The sequence below is a fragment of the Amblyraja radiata genome, chromosome 30, assembly GCF_010909765.2.
Source record: "Amblyraja radiata isolate CabotCenter1 chromosome 30, sAmbRad1.1.pri, whole genome shotgun sequence".
Taxonomy (NCBI): Eukaryota; Metazoa; Chordata; class Chondrichthyes; order Rajiformes; family Rajidae; genus Amblyraja; species Amblyraja radiata.
Window position 1 is genome coordinate 10,156,708 of NC_045985.1, and position 22,500 is coordinate 10,179,207.

A 22,500-nucleotide genomic window follows, 5' to 3' on the forward strand; every position below is an offset into this window, starting at 1 on the left:
GGATACTTAGAGATAATATATACAAGCATCTGGTTAAACAGGGTCTGATTAGGAACAGTCAACATGGATTTGTGCCTGGAAGGTCATGTTTGACTAATCTTCTTGAATTTTTTGAAGAGGTTACTCGGGAAATTGATGAGGGTAAAGCAGTGGATGTTGTATATATGGACTTCAGTAAGGCCTTTGACAAGGTTCCTCATGGAAGGTTGGTTAAGAAGGTTCAATGGTTGGGTATTACTGGTGGAGTAGCAAGATGGATTCAACAGTGGCTGAATGGGAGATGCCAGAGAGTAATGGTGGATGGTTGTTTGTCAGGTTCGAGGCCAGTGACTAGTGGGGTGCCACAGGGATCTGTGTTGGGTCCACTGTTGTTTGTCATGTACATCAATGATCTGGATGATGGTGTGGTAAATTGGATTAGTAAGTATGCAGATGATACTAAGATAGGTGGGGTTGTGGATAATGAAGTAGATTTTCAAAGTCTACAGAGAGATTTATGCCAGTTGGAAGAGTGGACTGAAAGATGGCAGATGGAGTTTAATGCTGATAAGTGTGAGGTGCTACATCTTGGCAGGACAAATCAAAATAGGACGTACATGGTAACTGGTAGGGAATTGAAGAATGCAGGTGAACAGAGGGATCTGGGAATAACTGTGCACAGTTCCCTGAAAGTGGAATCTCATGTAGATAGGGTGGTAAAGAAAGTGTTTGGTGTGCTGGCCTTTATAAATCAGAGCATTGAGTATAGAAGTTGGGATGTAATGTTAAAATTGTACAAGGCATTGGTGAGGCCAATTCTGGAGTATGGGGTACAATTTTGTTCGCCTAATTATAGGAAGGATGTCAACAAAATAGAGAGAGTACAGAGGAGATTTACTAGAATGTTGCCTGGGTTTCAGCAACTAAGTTACAGAGAAAGTTGAACAAGTTAGGGCTTTATTCTTTGGAGCGCAGAAGGTTAAGGCGGGACTTGATAGAGGTCTTTAAAATGATGAGAGGGATAGACAGAGTTGACGTGGATAAGCTTTTCCCACTGAGAGTAGGAATATTCAAACAAGGGGACATGACTTGAGAATTAAGGGGCAGAAGTTTAGGGGTAACATGAGGGGGAACTTCTTTGCTAAGAGAGTGGTGGATGTGTGGAATGAGCTTCCAGTGAAGGTGGTGGAGGCAGGTTCGTTTTTATAATTTAAAAATAAATTGGATAGTTATATGGACGGGAAAGGAATGGAGGGTTATGGTCTGAGCGCAGGTATATGGGACTAGGGGAGAATACGTGTTCGGCACGGACTAGAAGGGTCGAGATGGCCTGTTTCCGTGCTGTAATTGTTATATGGTTATATGGTTATATTTAAGAGGGAGTTAGATGTGGCCCTTGTGGCTAAAGAGATCAGGAGGTATGGAGAGAAGGCAGTGATGGGATACTGAGTTGGATGATCAGCCATGATCATATTGAATGGCGGTGCAGGCTCGAAGGGCCGAATGGCTTCTACTCCTGCACCTATTTTGTATGTTTCTATGTTTCTAATCCACTCTATCCAGGCCTTTCACTATTCTGTACGTTTCAATGAGGTCCCCCCTCACTCTTCTAAACTCCAGTGAATTTAGGCCCAGTGTCGTCAAATGCTCATCATAGGTTAACCTACTCATTCCTGTGATCATATAAAGATTGCTAATTTGCTGTAATAAATGATAATCTTTTATATAGAAGCATTGGCTAAACCTGTATTGTATAAATGTCACAACAAAGATCGGCAGATGCTGGTTTATACCAAAGATACAAAGAGGCGGCACTTTGTCACAGCGGTAGAGTTGCTGCCTCACAGCGCCAGAGACCCACCGAGTCTGCACCTACCAGCGATCCCCGTACACTAGATGTCCTGGAGTGGGGCCTTACACCGCTCGGCGCGGCTTTAAATGGCCGCGGGACTTGTTAGCGCACGCCGGGGGGCTCCAACACCAAGACCCGGATCAGGGCCTTGCATCACCCGGCACGGCTTTATAATTGCCGCGGGACTTATTTACCATTGCCCGCCGGGGGCTGTGACTCTGACATCGGGAGGAGAACGAGGAGTGCAGGGGAGAGATAAGACTTTGCCTTCCATCAGTGTGAGGGGGAGATTCTCTGTGAGGGATGTTCGTGTAAACTGTGTTGTGTCTTGGTTCTTCTTCTTGTTTGTATGACTGCAGAAACTAAATTTCGTTTGAACCTCTGGGTTCAAATGACAACAAATACATTGTATTGTATTGTATTGTATTGTCACAGTCATAGAGTTGCTGTCTTACAGCGCCAGAGACCTGGGTTTGAACCCGACTACGGGCGCTGTCTGTATGGAGTTTGTATGTTCTCCCCGTGACCGCGTGGGTTTTCTCCGAGATCTTCGGTATCCTCCCACACTCCAAAGACGTGCAGGTTTGCAGGTTAATTGGCTTGGTATAGATGTAAAAATGGCCGCTAATGTTAGTAGTTTAGTGTGCGGGGATCGCTGGTCAGTGCTGACTTGGCGGGCCGCGCTGTAACTTAAATTAACACTACCCTTCACATTCGGGACAATTTACAATTTTTACCAAAGCCAATTAACCTACAACCCTGCACGTCTTTGGAGTGTGGGAGGAAACCGGAGCACCCGGAGAAAACCCACGCAGGTCACTGGGAGAACGTACAAACTCTGTACAGACAGCACCCGTAGTCGGGTGGAACCCGGGTCTCTGGCGCTGTGAGGCAGCAACTCTACCTCCGTGCCATCATCTCCGCACTCTCCCCCTAACAAACACGGTTTAAGGCAGAGGTTCAGCCCAAGGCCGCAAGACACTGCCGAGAGTTGCTGTACTGAGGGTGAGGGAAAGATGTTGAGACTGACCGCGTGTAATGGGGCTGCAACACTCGGTACCGCACCTACTGCTTGCTAACTGAATTGTCCTGCTTCTCCCCCCTCCTCCCTCTCCCCTCCCCCCTTACCTCTCTCCTACCCTCCCTTCTCTCCGACCCTCTCTCCCTCCCCTCTCTCCATGCCCCCACCCTCCCCTCTCTCCCTTCCCTGTTTCTCCCCTCATTCGCTGCCTCCCCTCCCACCCTCCCTCCTTCCCTCTCTCCCACCCTCCCTCCTTCCCTCTCTCCCCCCTCCCTCCTTCCCTCCCTCCTTCCCTCTCTCCTTCCCTCTCTCCCTCCTTCCCTCTCTCCCTCCTTCCCTCTCACCCTCCTTCCCTCTCTCCCACCCTCCCTCCTTCCCTCCCTCCTTCCCTCTCTCCCCCTCCCTTCTCCCCTCCCTCCTTCCCTCTCTCCCTCCTCCCCTACTTCTCTCTCTCCCTCTTACCCTCTCTCCCTGCCCCTCCACCCTCCCCTCTCTCTCTCTTCCCTGTTTCTCCCCCCCCTCCCCCTCCACTCTCTCCCTGCCTCCCATCCCACCATCCCTCTTCCCTCTCTCCCACCCTCCTTCCTATCCCTCCCTCCCCACCCTCCCTCCCCCCCTCCCCCACAGGGCAGCCATGCAGCGTGAGAAGCTGCAATGCAAGAACCTGCACGATTACATGCGCAGCCTCAGCCCTGCCATCCTGGACAAGCTGTACAACCACCCCGCCACCTGCCTGGCCGTCTTCAGGTGAGGTCACCGTGGTCCCGGCACGGTGAGAGTGGGCGGAGCGCGGCTGGGATGGGAGTGGATGGGGTGGTTGTGGTGTGGTCACACTGGGCGCAGTTGGGGTGGGTCTGGTGCAGTTACTGTGGGCAGGGTTGGGCTGGTGACAGTGGGGGTGGGGTGGGCATGGCACAAATTTGGTGGGTGTGGCGTTATGGTGGGCACAGCTGGGGCGGGTGTGGTGCGGTAACGGTGGTCATGGCACCGTTGGGGTGGGCATGGCATGGATACGGAGGGTGTAGCGTTACGGTGGGATGGGCATGGCACAGGTTTGGTAGGTGTGGTGTTACGGTGGGCTCGGCATGTTTGGGGTGGGCATGGCACAGGTTTGGTGGGTGTGGCGTTACGTTGGGGTGGGCATGGCACAGGTTTGGTGGGTGTGGTGTTACGTTGGGCTCGGCATGTTTGGGGTGGGCATGGCACAGGTTTGGTAGGTGTGGTGTTACAGTGGGCTCGGCATGTTTGGGATGGGCATGGCACAGGTTTGGTGGCTGTGGTGTTACGTTGGGCTCGGCATGGTTGGGCTGGATGTGTCGCGGTTACAGTGGGTGCCACGTGTTTGCGGTAGGGGTGGGTCTGAAGAAGGGTTCTGGCCTGAAACATCACCCATCCTTTTTCTCCAGAGACGCTGCAAAGACCGGCTGAGTTACTCGGCAGTTTCTAGATTTGCAGATGACGCAAGTCCTTCCACTGTTGTGAACTGCAATGAAGGTGCATGGTTTGCAGTAATGGGCTGATGCATGAGAGATGTGTGGGAAGGAACTGCAGATGCTGGTTTACACCAAAGATAGACACAAAACGCTGGAGTAACTCGGTGGGACAGGCAGCATCTCTGGAGAGAAGGAATAGGTGATGTTTTGGGTCCAGACCCTTCTTCAGACTGAGAGTCAGGGGAGAGGGAAACGAGATATGGAAGGGTACAAATAACATGCAAGCGATGTGTGTCACGGTGGCGCAGCGGTAGAGTTGCTGCCTCACAGCGCCAGAGGACCCGGGTTCGATCCCGACTATGGGTGCTGTTTGTACGTTCTCCCCGTGACCTGCGTAGAGTTTTCTCCGAGATCTTCAGTTTCCTCCCACACTCCAAAGACGTGCAGGTTTGTAGGTTAATTGGCTTGGTATAAATGTCAATTGTCCCGAGTTTGTGTGTAGGATCGCGTTAGTGAACGGCGATATCGCTGGTCGGTGTGGAAGTGCCTGTTTCCACCCTGTATCTCTAAACTAAATTAAACTGAGGTGGGAGAGGCAGTTTAATGCAGAGAAACGTGAGGTCATGCATTCTGTAGTTGGGCGAGGGTGACTGTACAGATTAGTGTTAGAAGCATGTAGGGACAGAGCCCCTGGGTGTGTGTGTGTGTGTGTGTGTGTGTGTGTGGCCAGATCATTGAATGTGGCAGAGCAGGCTCAGAAAGATGACAACAAGGCATTCACCATTCCTGATTTGATCATTGCAATGGAATAGAAACATAGAAAATAGGTGCAGGAGTAGGTCATCCGGCCCTTCGAGCCTGCACCGCCATTCAATATGATCATGGCTGATCATCCAACTCAGTATCCCGTACCTGCCTTCTCTCCATACCCCCTGATCCCTTTAGCCACAAGGGCCACATCTAACTCCCTCTTAAATATAGCCAATGAACTGTGGCCTCAACTACCTTCTGTGGCAGAGAATTCCACAGATTCACCACTCTCTGTGTGAAAAATGTTTTTCTCATCTCGGTCCTAAAAGACTTCCCCCTTATCCTTAAACTGTGACCCCTAGTTCTGGACTTCCCCAACATCGGGAACAATCTTCCTGCATCTAGCCTGTCCAATCCCTTAAGAATTGTGTACGTTTCTATAAGATCCCCCCTCAATCTTCTAAATTCTAGCGAGTACAAGCCGAGTCTATCCAGTCTTTCTTCATATGAAAGACCTGACATCCCAGGAATCAGTCGGGTGAACCTTCTCTGTACTCCCTCTATGGCAAGAATACAATAGTACAAAGAATTGCTGAACCATTATACTGCACTGGCCTCAATTAGAGTCTCGTTTTGTGCGGGAAGGAACTGCAGATGCTGGTTTAAACCGAAGATGGACACAAAATGCTGGAGTAACTCAGCGGGACCGGCAGCATCTCCGGAGAGAAGGAATGGGTGACATTTCGGGTCGAGACCCTTCTTCAGACTGACCCGAATGAATGAATGAATGAATGAATGAATGAATGAATGAATGAAATCTTTATTTCGAACGATTAAATAAAAAAGACGAAAAGAAAAGATGAAATTGAATAAATAAAAGGAAAATTATATATATACATACATATATACATAAATACATACACACATACATACATATACATGGACATATATACATACATACATATACACATATACACACATACACATATACATAACATATATGCACATACATACATATACACATATACACACATACATACATATACATGTACATATATACATACATATACACACATATACACACATACATATACATGTACATATATACATACATACATATACATACATACATATACATGTACATATATGCATACATACATATACACATATGCACACATACACATATACATAACATATATGTACATACATAAATTAAAAAGTCAAAAGCCAATTTCAACATAATACACATTAGACTCGTTGGAAAAGGGATAGGAAGAAGCCTATGCTTGTCAAGTCTTACCCCCATTCTTCACCATTAACAAATGCAAAATTCAATAAAATAAACTAAACAGACAATTCAAATAAAACTACTCCAATCAAGCTATTAAGAAAAAAAGAACAAAAAAAGAAAGGAAAAAAAAGAACAAGCACCATTAACATCTGTGAGATTTACATTCTCCTTCCTCATTACTGTACTTTTCAAAGATATATCTTTTGTACATTTTTTTAAATTGCATTATATTCATACTTTGTTTAATCGTTTCGTCAAGACCATTCCACAAAACCACCCCACAAATGGAAACACACATACTTTTTAAATTGGTCCGAGCATAATGCTGTTTCAAGTTTAGTTTCCCTCTAAAGTTATAACCTCCCTCTGTCTTTGAACAGTTTTTGTATGTTTACAGGTAGCAGTTTATTTTTTGCTTTATAAATTATTTGTGCAGTCTTAAACCCGAGACGTCACCCATTCCTTCTCTCCGGAGATGCTGCCTGTCCCGCTGAGTTACTCCAGCTTTTTGTGTCCATCTAGGAGAGTGTACAGAGAAAGTGACATCTCAGAGGATTAAGGGTGGAGGTGTACACAATCATGTGAGGAATAGATTGGGTGGAGGCAGTCTCTGTTTCCCAGAGTAGGTGAATGGAGAACCAGAGGACATAGGTTTAAGGTGAGGGAGGAATAAGTTAATAGGAACATGAGGGGTACCTTTTTGACCCAAAGTGTGGTGGGTGTATGGTGTACCTCCGGAGATGGTCTTTGAGATAGGTGCCATTGTAGTATTTAAGAAGGTACATAGATAGGACAGGTTTAGATTAGATTAGATTAGATTAAACTTTATTAATCCCCTTATTCAGGGGAAATTCAGATGTCCTTGCAGCACACTAATGAAAATACAACATAGTATTCAAAAAGAAGTTCAACACAAAAACATCCCCCCACAGTGATTCCCACTGTGGGGGAACGCACAAAGTCCAGTCCCCATCCTCTTGTCCACCCAAAGTCGGGCCTATTGAGGCCTCCACAGTCGCCGCCACGGCGCCGATGTTCTCGCCGGATGATGGTGCTCCGGCGTCGGGAGAACCCCCAGCGGCTTGGGGTGCCAGGAACGGCCGCCTTCCCACCGGAGCCCGCGGCTTCCAAGCCAACAGACCGCGCCAGACGGAGCTCCACACACTGGCGATCTCAACGAGAGATCCCAGGCTCCGGGATGTAACGTTCAGCGTCGCAGCTGGCCGCTACACAGAACCGCGGCTCCACAATGTTCTTATCGGCGGTCCCAGCATACTGGAGTCCCAGCGCGGCGACCCAGGAAAGGCATCGCCCGCTCCACGACAGCGCTCCAGCGCTGCGCCGCCGCCAAAGCCGATGGTCTGCGCCGCCGCCAAAGCCGATGTTCTGGCCAGGTCCCCTCAGGGAAACGTCGCTCCAGGACCCGCTGGTAGGCCGCAAGGACAGGTCGAAGTCGCTGCTCGGAGGAAGGCAACCCCTCCGACCAGGTAGGGACTCGAAAAGCAGTTTCCCCCTTCCCCCCCACCACCCCCCACACATAAAATGATTAGGCCCCCTGACTGCACACTCAACGTACTAAAAATAATAAAAAAGAAGGGAAAAAAAACGGACAGCTGCAGGACAGGCAGCCGTTCAGGACAGCGCCTCCTCTTCTCATAGGGAGATCAGTTTAGAGACAATGTTTCGGAAGGAACAGAATCTTGATTAGTACGTGTGTCAGGGGGTTATGGGGAGAAGGCAGGAGAATGGGGTTGAGAGGGAAAGATAGATCAGCCACGATTGAATGGGGGAGGAGACATGATGGGCCGAATGGCCTTATTCTGCCTTAAACATTATTCACTTATCATGTAGCTGTACACTGTGAATGGCTGGATTGTAATCATGTATTGTCTTTCCGCTGACTGCGGTGCAGGCTCGAAGGGCCGAATGGTCTCCTCCTGCACCTATTTTCTATGTATCTATGTAAGTATGTTTTGCAACATATGAGGAATTTCATTTGCCAAGTCAGTCATCATATAAATAAATAGCAACAGACATACAAAATACATTTTAACATAAACATCCACCACAGTGACTCCTCCACATTCCTCATTGTGATGGAAGGCGGAAAAAAACTTCAATCTCTTCCCTTCTTTGTTCTCCTGTGGTCGGGGGCTTCGAGCCTTCCGTTGACGGGACGATCTTACTCCCATAGCTAGCGGCGGGCCTCCTTGTCGAAGCGATCAAGCTGCTGCATCTCAGCTCCCCCGCGCTGGGCGATCTGACCCCGGGTCGGGGCTGCTCGAATGTCCTGCGGCTTCCACAGCTCCCGACTCGGTCTCTCCCGAGACTGCGAGCCCTGGGTGGTAAAATCCGCGGGTCGCGGTCCGAGCGATCCCAGGCAAGGGATCGGCTCCGATGGTAAGTGTACGCCCCGCGGTGGGGCCCAAAGTCAGTCCCGAGCGAGGCCGCCAGCTCCATGGTGTTAGGCCGCAGAGCGACCGGAGATACGATCCGGAAAACAGTCTCATCCCCGGCAAGGTAAGAGACTGATAAAAAAATTCCCCCGCCCAACCCCCACATAAAACAAACCAGAGAACACTTACACAAACTTTTAAAACACACGAAAAATAACAAAAAAAAGATGGAAAAAACGGACAGACTGTTGGCGAGGCTGCCAATCGCACGGCGTCCCCTGGTGGTGGTAAACTGAACTGCATTGAAGATAGGCACAAAATGGTAGAGTGACTCAGTGGGTCAGGCAGTGGGTCTGGAGAAAGTCTCTGGAGGGAAGGAGTAGTTGATGTTTCGGGTCGAGACGCTTCTTCGGACGTGTGTGTGTGCGCGCTACGGTGAGACTAACCATTTTATTTCCGCCCTTTGCTCAGGGAGTTGCCACCACTGGCCCGCAACTATGTAATGCGGCTGCTGTTCCTGGACCAGCCCCTGCCCCAGGCTGCCGTCACCTTCTGGGTCAAGAAAGACAACCAGCGGTAGGGCCCCACCATTTTTATTTTGTGTAGCAAAAATATATTTTTGAATGACCATCACAAAACCGAACTGTGGTGACAGACAAACTGTGACACCACAGTGTCAAATCACAAAATTATCTAGACATTACATTTTCAAACCACGATGTTACAATCCTTATTAACGGGACGGAGGTGGAACGTGTTTCCAGCTTCAGGGTCCTGGGGGTCAACATCTCCGATGACCTCTCTTGGACCCACAATACCTCAACTCTGGTCAAGAAGGCTCACCAGCGTCTCTTCTTCCTGAGGAGACTGAAGAAGGTCCATCTGTCTCCTCAGATTCTGGTGAACTTCTACAGCTGCACCATTGAGAGCATCCTTACCAACTGTATCACAGTATGGAGGATGAGGTTCAGCGATCTGGTGAGCCGGGGCCCATCTCCCTGGCAGACACTTCCTCACTGTCCCCTCACTGCGACTTGGCAGATGGAATAGAGAGGACTGGACAAGCTAGATGCAGGAAGAATGTTCCCAATGTTGGGCGAGTCCAGAACCAGGGGCCACACACAGTCTTAGAATAAAGGGGAGGTAATTTAAGACAATTCGTTGACCGTGGCTGGGTGAATGATGAGTTGGCCCCGGGTGCTGGACTGCACACAAAGCCCAGCCGGCGGGCCAGCTGAGGAGTTTTGGTCCGGGGGCCGCGCGCAACGTCCGGTGCCCCGTCCAACTCACGAACCGATGATCGCCCGTGAGAAGGAGGGGCGGTGGTGGTGTCGGCGGTCAGCGAAGGTCCGAAGGTCGGACAGCTGGCCGGGCTGCCGACCGATGGGGCCACGGGCGAGGCGCTGTGACCCGACAGTCCCCTCGACCCGAGTAGTAGCGGTCAAATACGGGACGGGACAAGGGCGGTCCCGTACGGGACAAACTAATTTAGCCCAATATACGGATGTCCCGGCTAATACGGGACAGTTGGCAACCCTAGTCGGTGGGCCGAAGGGCCTGTTTCTGTGCTGTATCTCTAAACTAAATCTGCAGGCCCCACCTATACTAATGACTAGCATCTCTCCCGCTCTCCCACAGAGACCATGATGACTGTATGGGCATCGTGACAGGTCTCCGTCTCTGGCATTCCCAGCAGCTTCCCGGTGGTCTCCAGGGACTGGTCCTCAACCCCATCTTCAAGGAGAACCTACGCATCGCGCTCCTCGGCGGGTGAGTATGGAGCGTGGCGTGCGTGTAACAGCCGGACACAGCGGCGTTCCACAAGGGTCGGTGCTGGGGCCGCTACAACTCACGGAGTTTATTCATGATTTGGACGGAGGGATTGAAGTTTGTGGATGATACGGGAACAGGCGGACGGGGCAGGTAGTGCAGAGGGAGCAGGGACTCTTGCAGAAGGACTTGGGCAGGTTGGGAGAGTGGGCAGGGAAGTGGCAGATGGAATAGAGTGTAGCAAAGTGTGGAGCCATGCATTTTGGTGGTGGGAATAAAGGCCCAGACTATTTCCTAAATGGGGACAGAATCCAGGAATCAGAGGTGCACCTATTGTCTATTATCTACCGATTCAACTTGCAGATTAATTTGTTGGCAATCCTGCACCACCATCCCACAGGCCCCTTTGCACCTTTGCCTCAGAAGGCTGTGGAGGCCAAGTCGAATTTCGGCATTATTTTTAAGGCAGAGATAGATAGATTCTTGATTAGTGCGGGTGTCAGGGGTTATGGGGAGAAGGCCAGAGAATGGGGTTAGGAGGGAGAGATAGATCAGCCACGGCGGAGTAGGCTTGATGGGTCGAATGGCCTAATTCTGTTCCTATTACTTATGACCTTATGACCTTTACATCCCGGCAACCTGTGACCCCTGACCTTTCTGACTCTTTGTAACACGTGATACATTTAAATACAACGCTAGTTGCTATGCCAAGAATAATGGGATTCCCCATTCCTTCTCTCCACAGATGCTGCCTGTCCCGCTGAGTTACTCCAGCATCTTGTGTCTATCTTCGGTTAAACCAGCGTCTGCAGTTCCTTCCTGCACATTTGCGCATCATCGTATTAGTTTGGTTTAGAGATACAGCGCGGAAACAGGCCCTTCGGCCCACCGAGTCCGTGCCGACCAGCGATCCCCGCACACTAACACTATCCTACACACATGAGGGACAATTTACAATTTTTCCAAAGCCAATTAGCCTGCAAAACTGTACGCCTTTGGAGGTCAGTGGGAGGAGACAGGAGCTCGTGGAGAAAGCACACACAGGTCACGGGGCCAACGTACAAACTCTGTACAGACAGCACCCGTGGTCAGGATTGAACCCGGGTCTCTGGCGCTGTGAGGCAGCAACTCTACCACTGTGTCACCGTGCCACCCAAATGCCAGGCTTTGTCCCGCACCCACCTCTCCTCCACCTTTCTCCTTCCCCCCCGACCACAATCAGTTTGAAGAAGGTGAAAGGGAAAATATTTAATCTGGAACTGAGGGGTAATCTTTTCACACAAAGGGTGGTGGGTGTATGGAACAAGCCGCTGGAGGAGGTCGTTGAGGCTGGGACTATCCCAACGTTTAAGAAACAGTTAGACAGGTACTTGGATAGGACAGGTTTGGAGGGATATGGACCAAACGTGGTCAGGTGGGACATGTTGGTCAGTGTGGGCAAGTTGGGCCGAAGAGCCTGATTACCTACTGTGCCACTCTATGACTCTAAGGGTCCCAACCCAAAACATCAGTTGGGTTTTGTTGATTGTCACGTGTACCGAGGTACAGTGAAAAGCTTTTTGTTGCGTGCTAACCAGTCAGCAGATAGACAATACATGATTACAATCGATCCATTCACAGTGTACAGATACATGAGAAGGGAATAACGTTCTTGGTTCTTGGTTCTTGGTCCTCCAAAATATTCCAAATGGAATTTAAACTGGAGGTGGTGAAGGGAGGGCTTAAGCCAGAAAGGGTTATTGGGAAGAAAGAGCTACTTTAAATTTAGTTGCATCTGGTTGGGTAACTATAGTTGGGTGGAGAATATTTAGTGCAAGGTAAAGCCAGCAAAGTCCGATCAAGGATAGTCCAAGGGTCACCAATGAGGTAGATAGTAGTTCAGGACTGCTCTCTCGTTGTGGTGGGATAGTTCAGTTGCCTAATAACAGCTGGGAAGAAACTGTCCCTGAATCTGGAGGTGTGCGTTTGTTTTCACACTTCTGTACCTCTTGCCTGGTGGGAGAGGGGAGAAGAGGGAGTGGCCGGGGTGAGACTGGCGGGCCTTGCCGAGGCAGCGTGAGGTCAGGTGCAGATGGAGTGAATATGGAAGGGAGTTTGTTTGCTTCTCCTTGTCCTCCAGGGATGCTGCGTGTTTGACCCGCTGAGTTCCTCCAGCACGTTTCACGTGAATGCTGCCTATTTAGATACATAGATACATAGAAAATAGGTGCAGGAGTAGGCCATTCGGCCCCTCGAGACTGCACCGCCATTCAATATGATCATGGCTCATCATCCAACTCGGTATCCTGTACCTGCCTTCTCTCCATACCCCCTGATCCCTTTAGCCACAAGGGCCACATTTAACTCCCTCTTAAATATAGCCAATGAACTGTGGCCTCAACTACCTTCTGTGGCAGAGAATTCCAGAGATTCACCACTCTCTGTGTGAAAAATGTTTTTCTCATCTCGGTCTTAAAGGATTTCCCCCTTATCCTTATACTGTGACCCCTTGTTCTGGACTTCCCCAACATCGGGAACAATCTTCCTGCATCTAGCCTGTCCAACCCCTTAAGAATTTTGTAAGTTTCTATAAGATACCCCCTCAATTCTAGCGAGTACAAGCCAAGTCTATCCAGTCTTTCTTCATATGAAAGTCCTGACATCCCAGTAATCAGTCTGGTGAACCTTCTCTGTACTCCCTCTATGGCAAGAATGTCCTTCCTCAGATTTGGAGACCAATTTATTTCCAGCTCGGTCCCACAGATGAGCTTCCTGTTGGAGAAGCCGGCAACGTTGGCATTGGTTTCTCTGCAGCACTCTGCTCCCTGGGCGTCTGCTCGAGTTGCTTCAGCCGAGGGCAATGTGGCCTTGCTCAAATTACTGCAATCAAACCACCAGGGCTTTTAGTAACCATAGCAACGGCTAAACCATTAATTTAATTGTTCAGAAACAACCAAGCGTTTAACAAAATCAATTTACAATCCAAAGTACTTATCAACTGGGAAATGGAGACGCTTTGTGTTTAAGGCTCCCGGTATCAGTATCAATCCTTCACAACCCGGTTGTAATGAGGCAGCAATGAAGCATTGACCTCTCAACACCGTCCATTCAAAGGGAGGCACGGTGGCGCAGTGGTAGAGACGCTGCCTCACAGCGCCAGAGACCCGGGTTCGATCCCGGCTACGGGCACTGTCTGGACCGAGTTTGCACGTTCTCCCCGTGACCTGCGTGGGTTTTCTCCGACATCTTCGGTTTCCGGGCTAATTGGCTTGGTGTAAATGTGTAAATTGTCCCCGGTGTGTGTGTAGGATAGTGTTAGTGTGCGGGGATCGCTGGTTCGAGCTGACTCGCTGGGATCGAAGGGCATGTTTCCGTCTTGTATCTCTAAAACTGTGTGTAGGATAGTGTTAGTGTGCGGGGATCGCTGGTCGGTGCAGACTCAGTGGGCCGAAGGGCCTGTTTCCGCGCTGTATCTCTAAACTAAAACTGAACTAAACTCACAGCCTCAGACAGCACAGGGAAGGTAGAGAACCCGGATAGATATACTGCCAGTATGTTGTAGGGAGGAACTGCAGATGCTGGTTTACACCGAAGATAAACACAAAATGCTGGTGTAACTCAGCGGGACGGGCAGCATCTCTGGATAGGATAGTCTGAAGAAGGGTCTCGACCGGAAACGTCACCCATTCCTTCTCTCCACAGATGCTGCCTGTCCCGCTGAGTTACTCCAGCATTTTGTGTCTCGCTTCCATGAACACTATCTACACTTCACAGTGTGAGGTGGAGTGATGGTTAGATGGGAGGGCAGATAGCCACAGTCTCTTTCCCATGGTTAAGGGCATCTAAAACCTGAAGCTGTAGCTTTAAGGTGAGTGGGAGGATGTTTAGAGAACCTGAGGGACAAATTAAGGTCATACGTGATAGGAGTAGAATTAGACCATTCGGCCCATCAAGTCAACTCTACCATTCAATCGTGGCTAATCTATCTCTCCCTCCTAAATCCCATTCTCCTGCCTTCTCCCCATAACCCCTGACACCCGCACTAATCAAGTATCTATCTATCTCTGCCTTAAAATATCCACTGACTTGGCCTCCACAGCCGTCTGTGGCAAATAATTCCACAGATTCACCACCCTCTGTTAAACCCTCCCAGGGCAGAGACAGCACACGTTAGATACAGAGCAATACTCCCTCTTTGTTTGTTTGTTTGATTGTTTGTGTGTGTGTGTGTGTGTGTGTGTGTGTGTGTGTGTGTGTGTGTGTGTGTGTGTGTGTGTGTGTGTGTGTGTGTGTGTGTGTGTGTGTGTGTGTGTGTGTGTGTGTGTGTGTGTGTGTGTGCTACTGGGACCCTGCGTGTGTGTGTGTGTGTGTGTGTGCATATATGTGTGTGTGTGTGTGTGTGCGCGCTCGCTATAGTGGAGGTCCACAGATATAGATGTAGTTACACTACTGACCATCAGTGTGAGTGCTGGGACCTGCGCTACTGATTATAACAGAGTGATTTATTGTCCACACACAGGGGTAAGGCATGGGCTGACGACACCAGCCAACTGGGACCGGACAAACACGCCCGAGACATCACCTCACTGGACAAGTACGCCATGGAGCGGTGGGAGGTGAGTCAGAGGCACTGCTACTGCCCCACAGTTCAGTTTAGTTTAGAGATGAAGCGCGGAAACAGGCCCTTCATCCCATCCAGTCCGTGCCGACCAGCGATCCCCGCACACTAACACTATCCCACACGCACTGGGGACAATTTACAATGATGCCAAGCCAATTAACCTACAAACCTGCACGTCTTTGGAGTGTGGGAGGAATCCGGAGCGCCCGGAGAAAACCCACGGGGAGAGCGAGCAAACACCGTACAGACAGCACCCGGTAGTCGGGATGGAACCCGGGTCTCTGGCGCTGTGAGGCAGCAACTCTACCGCTGCGCTAACGGGGTTATTGAGGAGATGAAGTCGGGAGCACGATATGGGGTTGGGGTGAAACAAAGACTATACATAGAAACATAGACAATAGGTGCAGGAGTAGAGGCCATTCGGCCCATCGAGCCTGCACCGCCATTCAATATGATCATGGCTGATCATCCAACTCAGTATCCTGTACCTGCCTTCTCTCCATACCCCCTGATCCCTTTAGCCACAAGGGCCACATCTAACTCCCTCTTAAATATAGCCAATGAAATGGCCTCAACTACCTTCTGTGGCAGAGAATTCCAGAGATTCACCACTCTCTGCGTGAAAAATGTTTTTCTCATCTCGGTCTTAAAGGATTTCCCCTTTATCCTTAAACTGTGACCCCTTGTCCTGGACTTCCCCAACATGGGGAACAATCTTCCTGCATCTAGCCTGTCCAACCCCTTAAGAATTTTGTAAGTTTCTATAAGATCCCCCCTCAATCTTCTAAATTCTAGCGAGTACAAGCCGAGTCTATCCAGTCTTTCTTCATATGAAAGTCCTGCCATTCCCAGGAATCAGTCTGGTGAACCTTCTCTGTACTCCCTCTAAGGCAGAGAATTCCACAGACTCACATCTCTTTGTGAGAAGAAGTGTTTCCTCGTCTCCGTTCAAAATGGCTGACCCCTTATTCTTAAACTGTGTGTGGCCCCTGGTTCTGGACTTCCCCAACATCGGGAACATGTTTCCTGCCTCTAGCGTCTCCAAACCCTTAATGATCTTATGTTTCCATAAGATCCCCTCTTATTCTAAACTCCAGAGTGTACAAGCCCAGCCGTTCCATTCTCTCAGCATATGACAGTCCCGCCATCCCGGGAATTAACCTTGTAAACCTACGCTGCACTCCCTCAATAGCAAGAATGTCCTTCCTCAAATTAAGGGACCAAAACTGCGCACAATACTCCAGGTGTGGTCTCACTAGGGCCCTGTACAACTGCAGAAGGACCTCTTTGCTCCTATATTCGACTCCTCTTGTTATAAAGGCCAACATGCCATTTGCTTTCTTCACTGCCTGCTGTACCTGCATGCTTACTTTCATTGTGCTCCTAATTCTGCTCCTATCACTTATGACCTTCTGTGTCTTGTCTCTGCGCCCTTTCCAGCTTGATGGCATTTGCTGCTTGTTGTCCCGTGAGGACCTGCACTAATTATAGTCTAGGCTGGAAGCCTGATCGCGACACGTTATTTACACTGGAAGAAATTAATGGCCGTCTATTAGATTGCAGATCGCTCCTCACTCCTGCTGTTCTGCCAGCGACCTCAATCAGTCCCCTTGCCCTGGGGAATGTACCCAGTGACAGAGTCTCACTTTGTCTCCTGTCCTGTCCTTCTGATCTCAAGGGCAGCTTTGTGGCGCAGTGGTAGAGTCGCTGCCTCACAGCGCCAGAGACCCAGCTTCCATCCCGACTACGTGTGCTGTCTGTACGGAGTTTGCACGTTCTCCCCATGACCTGCGTGGGTTTTCTCAGAGATCTTCGGTTTACTCCCACACTTCAAAACTTACAAAATTCTTAAGGGGTCGGACAGGCTAGATGCAGGAAGATTGTCCCCGGTGTTGGGGAAGTCCAGAACTAGGGGTCACAGTTTAAGGATAAAGGGGAAATCTTTTGGGACCGAGATGAGAAAAACATTTTTCACACAGAGTGGTGAATCTGTGGAATTCTCTGCCACAGAAGGTAGTTGAGGCCAGTTCATTGGCTATATTTAAGAGGGAGTTAGATGTGGCCCTTGTGGCTAAAGGGATCAGGGGGTATGGAGAGAAGGCAGGTACAGGATACTGAGTTGGATGATCAGCCATGATCATATTGAATGGCGGTGCAGGCTCGAAGGGCCGAATGGCCTACTTCTGCACCTATTTTCTATGTCTATGTCTAAGCTCGGCACGCCCCCAACAACTCTCACCAACTTCTACAGATGCGCCGTAGAAAGCATTTTACCTGAAGAAGGGTCTCGACCCGAAATGTCACCCATTCCTTCTCTCCAGAAATGCTGCCTGTCCCGCTCTGTTTATTTTTGAGTCTATTCTCGGGATGAATCACAGCCTGGTTTGGTAACAGCTCCATCCAGGACCGCATGAAATCACAGAGAGTTGTGGACACAGCCCAGACCATCTCACCAAGACCCTGTACAACTGCAGTAGAACCTCCCTGCTCCTATACTCAAATCCTTCCTGCCGACAAACGCTCATCATAGGTTAACCTACTAATTCCTGGGATCATTCTTGTAAACCTCCTCTGGACCCTCTCCAGAGCCAGCACATCCTTCCTCAGATATGGTGCCCAGAATTGCTGACAATATTCCAAATGTGGCCTGACCAGCGCCTTATAGAGCCTCAGCATTACATGCCTGTTTTAGTATACAAGCCGTCACAAAGTAAATGCGAGCATTGAGTTTGCTTTTTGTAGTTCGGCTTAGGTTTATGCTGAGGCAGCGTGAGTTATAAATGGAGTCTGTAGAAGGGAGGTTGGTTTGTGTGATGGTCTGGGCTGTGTCCACAACTCTCTGTGATTTCATGCGGTCCTGGATGGAGCTGTTACCAAACCAGGCTGTGATTCATCCCGAGAATAGACTCAAAAATAAACACAGCGGGACAGGCAGCATTTCTGGAGAGAAGGAATGGGTGACATTTCGGGTCGAGACCCTTCTTCAGGTAAAATGCTTTCTACGGCGCATCTGTAGAAGTTGGTGAGAGTTGTAGGGGACTTGTCGGACTTCCTGAGCCTTCTGAGGAAGTAGAGGCTTTGGTGTGTATATTTTGGCCATCGCTTCGATGTGGCTGGTCCTTAGGGATGCCAACTTTCTCACTCCCAAATAAGGGACAAAAAGGTCAAAATACGGGACAAATTCCCCACGGCAATTCGTTGACCGACTGGGCTGTGGCTGGGTGAATGATGAGTTGGCCCGGGTGCTGGACTGCACACAAAGCCCAGCCGGCGGGCCAGCTGTGAGGAGTTTTGGCCCGGGGGCCGCCTGCACAGTCCGGTGCCCCGTCCAACTCGTGAACCGATGATCAGCCGTGAGAAAGAGGGGTGGTGGTGTCAATAGACAATAGACAACAGGTGCAGGAGGAGGCCATTCAGCCCCTCAAGCCAGCACCGCCATTCAATGTGATCATGGCTGATCATCCACATTCAGTACCCCGTTCCTGCCTTCTCCCCGTATCCCCTGACTCCGCTATCTTTATTTAACTCTCTCTTGAAAGCATCCAGAGAATTGGCCTCCATTGCCTTCTGAGGCAGGGAATTCCACAGACTCACAACTCTCTGGGTGAAAACCGATGATTGGCCATGAGAAGGAGGGGTGGTGGTGGTGTCGGCGGTCAGCGAAGGCGTAGGTTTATGGTTGGCGTGGTGTACTGAGGTGGGGGCGTGTTGGTGTGCCTGGTGCCTCTACTCATTGCTGACTCTTCACCCCCCCCCCACCCCCACAGGTGATCCTGCATTTCATGGTGGGCTCACCCAGTGCAGCCGTCAGCCAGGATCTGTCCCAGCTCCTCATCCAGGCCGGGCTCATGAAGAGGTGAGTAATGCCCTGTACCAGCCCAGTGTATGACCATGCACGCATGCACGCACACACACACACACACTCACACACGCACGCGCACACACACACAGGCACACACACCCACACACACTCACACACACACACACACACACCCACACACACTCACACACACGCACGCGCACACACATACAGACACACACACACACGCACGCACGCACACACGCACGCACGCACGCACGCACGCACGCACACACACACACACGCACGCACGCACGCACACGCACACGCACACGCACACGCACACGCACACGCACACACACACACACACACACACGCACACGCCCCAGCAGGTCTGACCCTCCCCCACTGTCTCCACATACAAGTGTTGCCAACTGCCCCGCATTAGCCGGGACATCCCGTATATTGGGCTACATTGTTTTGCCCCGTACGGGACGGCCCTTGTCCCGTATTTCACCGCCACTACCAGATGCCCCTCCACGTACGTACTGATAAACCCATCGTGAATGGAAAATATCACAAGTGGAAAATGCCAACACCAGAGTGATCAGGGTTGGACCGCCAGGCACTTGTGGGTTTTCATTCTCCAGGTTAGTTCCATCCCCCCCCCCCCCCTCCCCACCCTCTCTCTCCTCTTCAGTCCTCTGCCTCTGGCAGTGTTTTTAATTTCCACGTTTTAATTATGAAATCTCTTTGGCCTCTCTGTGGTAATGTTCATTCTCTCCGCTCCAGTGAAGGGACAGAAGCCCCCTGTATCACATCTGCTGGCTTCCAGTTCCTGCTCCTCGACACCTCCTCCCAGCTTTGGTACTTCATGCTCCAGTACCTGCACACTGCTGAGGTAGGCAGCTGGCCAGGGAACTCTCCCCCCCCCTCCCCCCTCACCACCCCCTCCCCCTTTCCCTCCACCCCATCTCCCCCCTCCCTCCACCCCCTCCCTCTCACCCCCTAATCCTTTCCCTCAACCCCCCTCCCTCCACCCCCATCTCCCCGCTACCTCCACCCCCTCCCTCTGCCCCACCTCTCTCCCCCACCTCTCTCTCCCCATCTCTCTCCCCATCTCTCTCTCCCCCACCTCTCTCTCCCCCACCTCTCTCTCCCCCACCTCTCTCTCCCCCATCTCTCTCTCCCCTCTATCCCATCTCTCTCTCCCCACCTCTCTCTCCCCCACCTCTCTCCCCTCCACCTCTCTCTCCCCCACCTCTCTCCCCCACCTCTCTCTCCCCCACCTCTCTCTCCCCCACTTCTCTCTCCCCCACCTCCCTCTCCCCCGCCTCCCTCTCCCCCACCTCCCTCTCCCCCACCTCCGTCTCCCCCACCTCTCTCTCCCCCACCTCTCTCCCCTCATCTCCCTCTCCCCCACCTCTCTGTCTCTGTCCACATTGGTGAGGTGGGACAGACCCTTAACTCTACGGCTGTTGCCACCGGGACCCCCAGTGAGGGACGAACTTGTTGCTGATTCACCTCCTGCTTTATTTCCTGCAGACACGAAAGATGGACCTGGTTGAGATCCTGTCGTTTGTTTTCCAGCTGAGTTTCTCCACGCTGGGCAAGGTGAGCAGGGTGTCGTCTTGTTCCTGCACCACCACCCCCACCCCCACCCCCACACCCACCCACCCACCGTGGGAGGCGGGAGATAGAGAGAGAGGGGGCGCAGGGTTGCCAACTTTCCCACTCCCAAATAAGGGACAAATGGTCAAAATACGGGACAAATTCCCCGGTGGCAATTCGTTGACCGACTGGGCCGTGTCTGGGTGAATGATGAGTTGGCCCGGGTGCTGGACTGCAAACAAAGCCCAGCCGGCGGGCCAGCTGTGAGGAGTTTTGGCCCGGGTGCCGCCAGCACAGTCCAGCGCTCCGTCCAACTCACGAACCGATGATCGGCCATGAGAAAGAGGGGGGTTGCTGCTCTCTATCTCCCTCCTCCTCCTCCTCCTCCTCCTCCTCCTCCTCCTCCTCCTCCTCCTCCTCCTCCTCCTCCTCCTCCTCCTCCTCCTCCTCCTCCTCCTCCTCCTCCTCCTCCTCCTCCTCCTCCTCCTCCTCCTCCTCCTCCTCCTCCTCCTCCTCCTCCTCCTCCTCCTCCTCCTCCTCCTCCTCCTCCTCCTCCTCCTCCTCCTCCTCCTCCTCCTCCTCCTCCTCCTCCTCCTCCTCCTCCTCCTCCTCCTCCTCCTCCTCCTCCTCCTCCTCCTCCTCCTCCTCCTCCTCCTCCTCCTCCTCCTCCTCCTCCTCCTCCTCCTCCTCCTCCTCCTCCTCCTCCTCCTCCTCCTCCTCCTCCTCCTCCTCCTCCTCCTCCTCCTCCTCCTCCTCCTCCTCCTCCTCCTCCTCCTCCTCCTCCTCCTCCTCCTCCTCCTCCTCCTCCTCCTCCTCCTCCTCCTCCTCCTCCTCCTCCTCCTCCTCCTCCTCCTCCTCCTCCTCCTCCTCCTCCTCCTCCTCCTCCTCCTCCTCCTCCTCCTCCTCCTCCTCCTCCTTTTAGCCCAATCTTTCTTATTAAAGGAACTGCAGATGCTGGTTTATCTTATAGATACAAAATGCAGGAGTAACTCCACGGGACTGGAGAGAAGGAATGGGTGACGTTTCAGGTCGAGACCCTTCTTCAGACTGAGAGTCAGGGGGAGAGGGAAACGAGAGATATAGACGGTGATGTGGAGAGATATAGAACAAATGAATGAAAGATATGTAAAAAAGTAACCGTGATCAAGGAGAGGTGGAGCCCACAATGGTCTATTGTTGGCAGTGGGCTAGGTGGTAACGAGATATACAGACAGTGAAACTCGACAGAACGACAATGAAACTAGTACGATGACTCGAGTGAGGATGCAAGAACGAGTTTAGTTTAGTTTAGAGATACAGTGCGGAAACAGGCCCTTCGGCCCACCGAGTCCGTGCCGACCAGCGATCCCCGCTCACTAACACTATCCTACACACAAGTGTGACAGTTTACATTCACACCAAGACAATTGATCTACAAACCCGCACGTCTTTGGAGTGTGGGAGAAAACCCACGCAGGTCACGGGGAGAACGTGCAAACTCCGTACAGACAGTACATTAGCAAACTTGCAGATGACACAAAGCTGGGTGGCAGTGTGAACTGTGAGGAGGATGCTATGAGAATGCAGGGTGACTTGGATAGGTTTGGGGAGTGGGCAGATGCATGGCTCCCCCTCTCTCTCTCCCCCTCTCCCCCTCTCTCTCCCCCTCTCTCTCACCCTCTCACCCTCTCCCCCCCAGGATTATTCGGTGGAGGGGATGAGTGAGTCGCTGTTGACCTTCCTGCAGCATCTGCGTGAGTTTGGGCTGGTCTTCCAGAGGAAGGTACGGGGAGACACAGCGTGAATGGGTGTGGGGGTGGGGGGGATTCTGTGGGGGAGGGGGAGGGGCAGGGGGTGAGACACTGAACGGGGAGAGCAATAAATCTCTCCCTTCTCTCTAAACCGTCCCTCTCTCTCCCCCCTCCCCTCTCCCCCTCTCTCCCACTCCCCCCCTCTCCCCCTCTTACCCCTCTATCTCCCTCTCTCCCACTTCCCCTCTCCCCCCCTCTCTCCCCCCTC

At 51.3% G+C, this 22,500-nt stretch overlaps 1 protein-coding gene across 1 annotated transcript in view; it reads left to right on the top strand.

Annotated features, from left to right (window-relative positions):
• The first annotated feature begins 3,482 nt into the window (after positions 1-3,482).
• The window catches only part of gtf2h4 (general transcription factor IIH subunit 4), a 29,709-nt gene continuing 10,691 nt past the window's right edge, over positions 3,483-22,500 (top strand). Inside the window, exons 1-8 of the mRNA XM_033047421.1 lie at positions 3,483-3,599; positions 9,194-9,298; positions 10,361-10,492; positions 14,991-15,087; positions 18,860-18,948; positions 19,684-19,792; positions 20,437-20,505; positions 22,181-22,264. Coding sequence (XP_032903312.1) covers positions 3,487-3,599; positions 9,194-9,298; positions 10,361-10,492; positions 14,991-15,087; positions 18,860-18,948; positions 19,684-19,792; positions 20,437-20,505; positions 22,181-22,264 — 798 coding nt within the window. The 5' untranslated portion in view covers positions 3,483-3,486. The remainder of the gene's footprint in view (positions 3,600-9,193; positions 9,299-10,360; positions 10,493-14,990; positions 15,088-18,859; positions 18,949-19,683; positions 19,793-20,436; positions 20,506-22,180; positions 22,265-22,500) is intronic.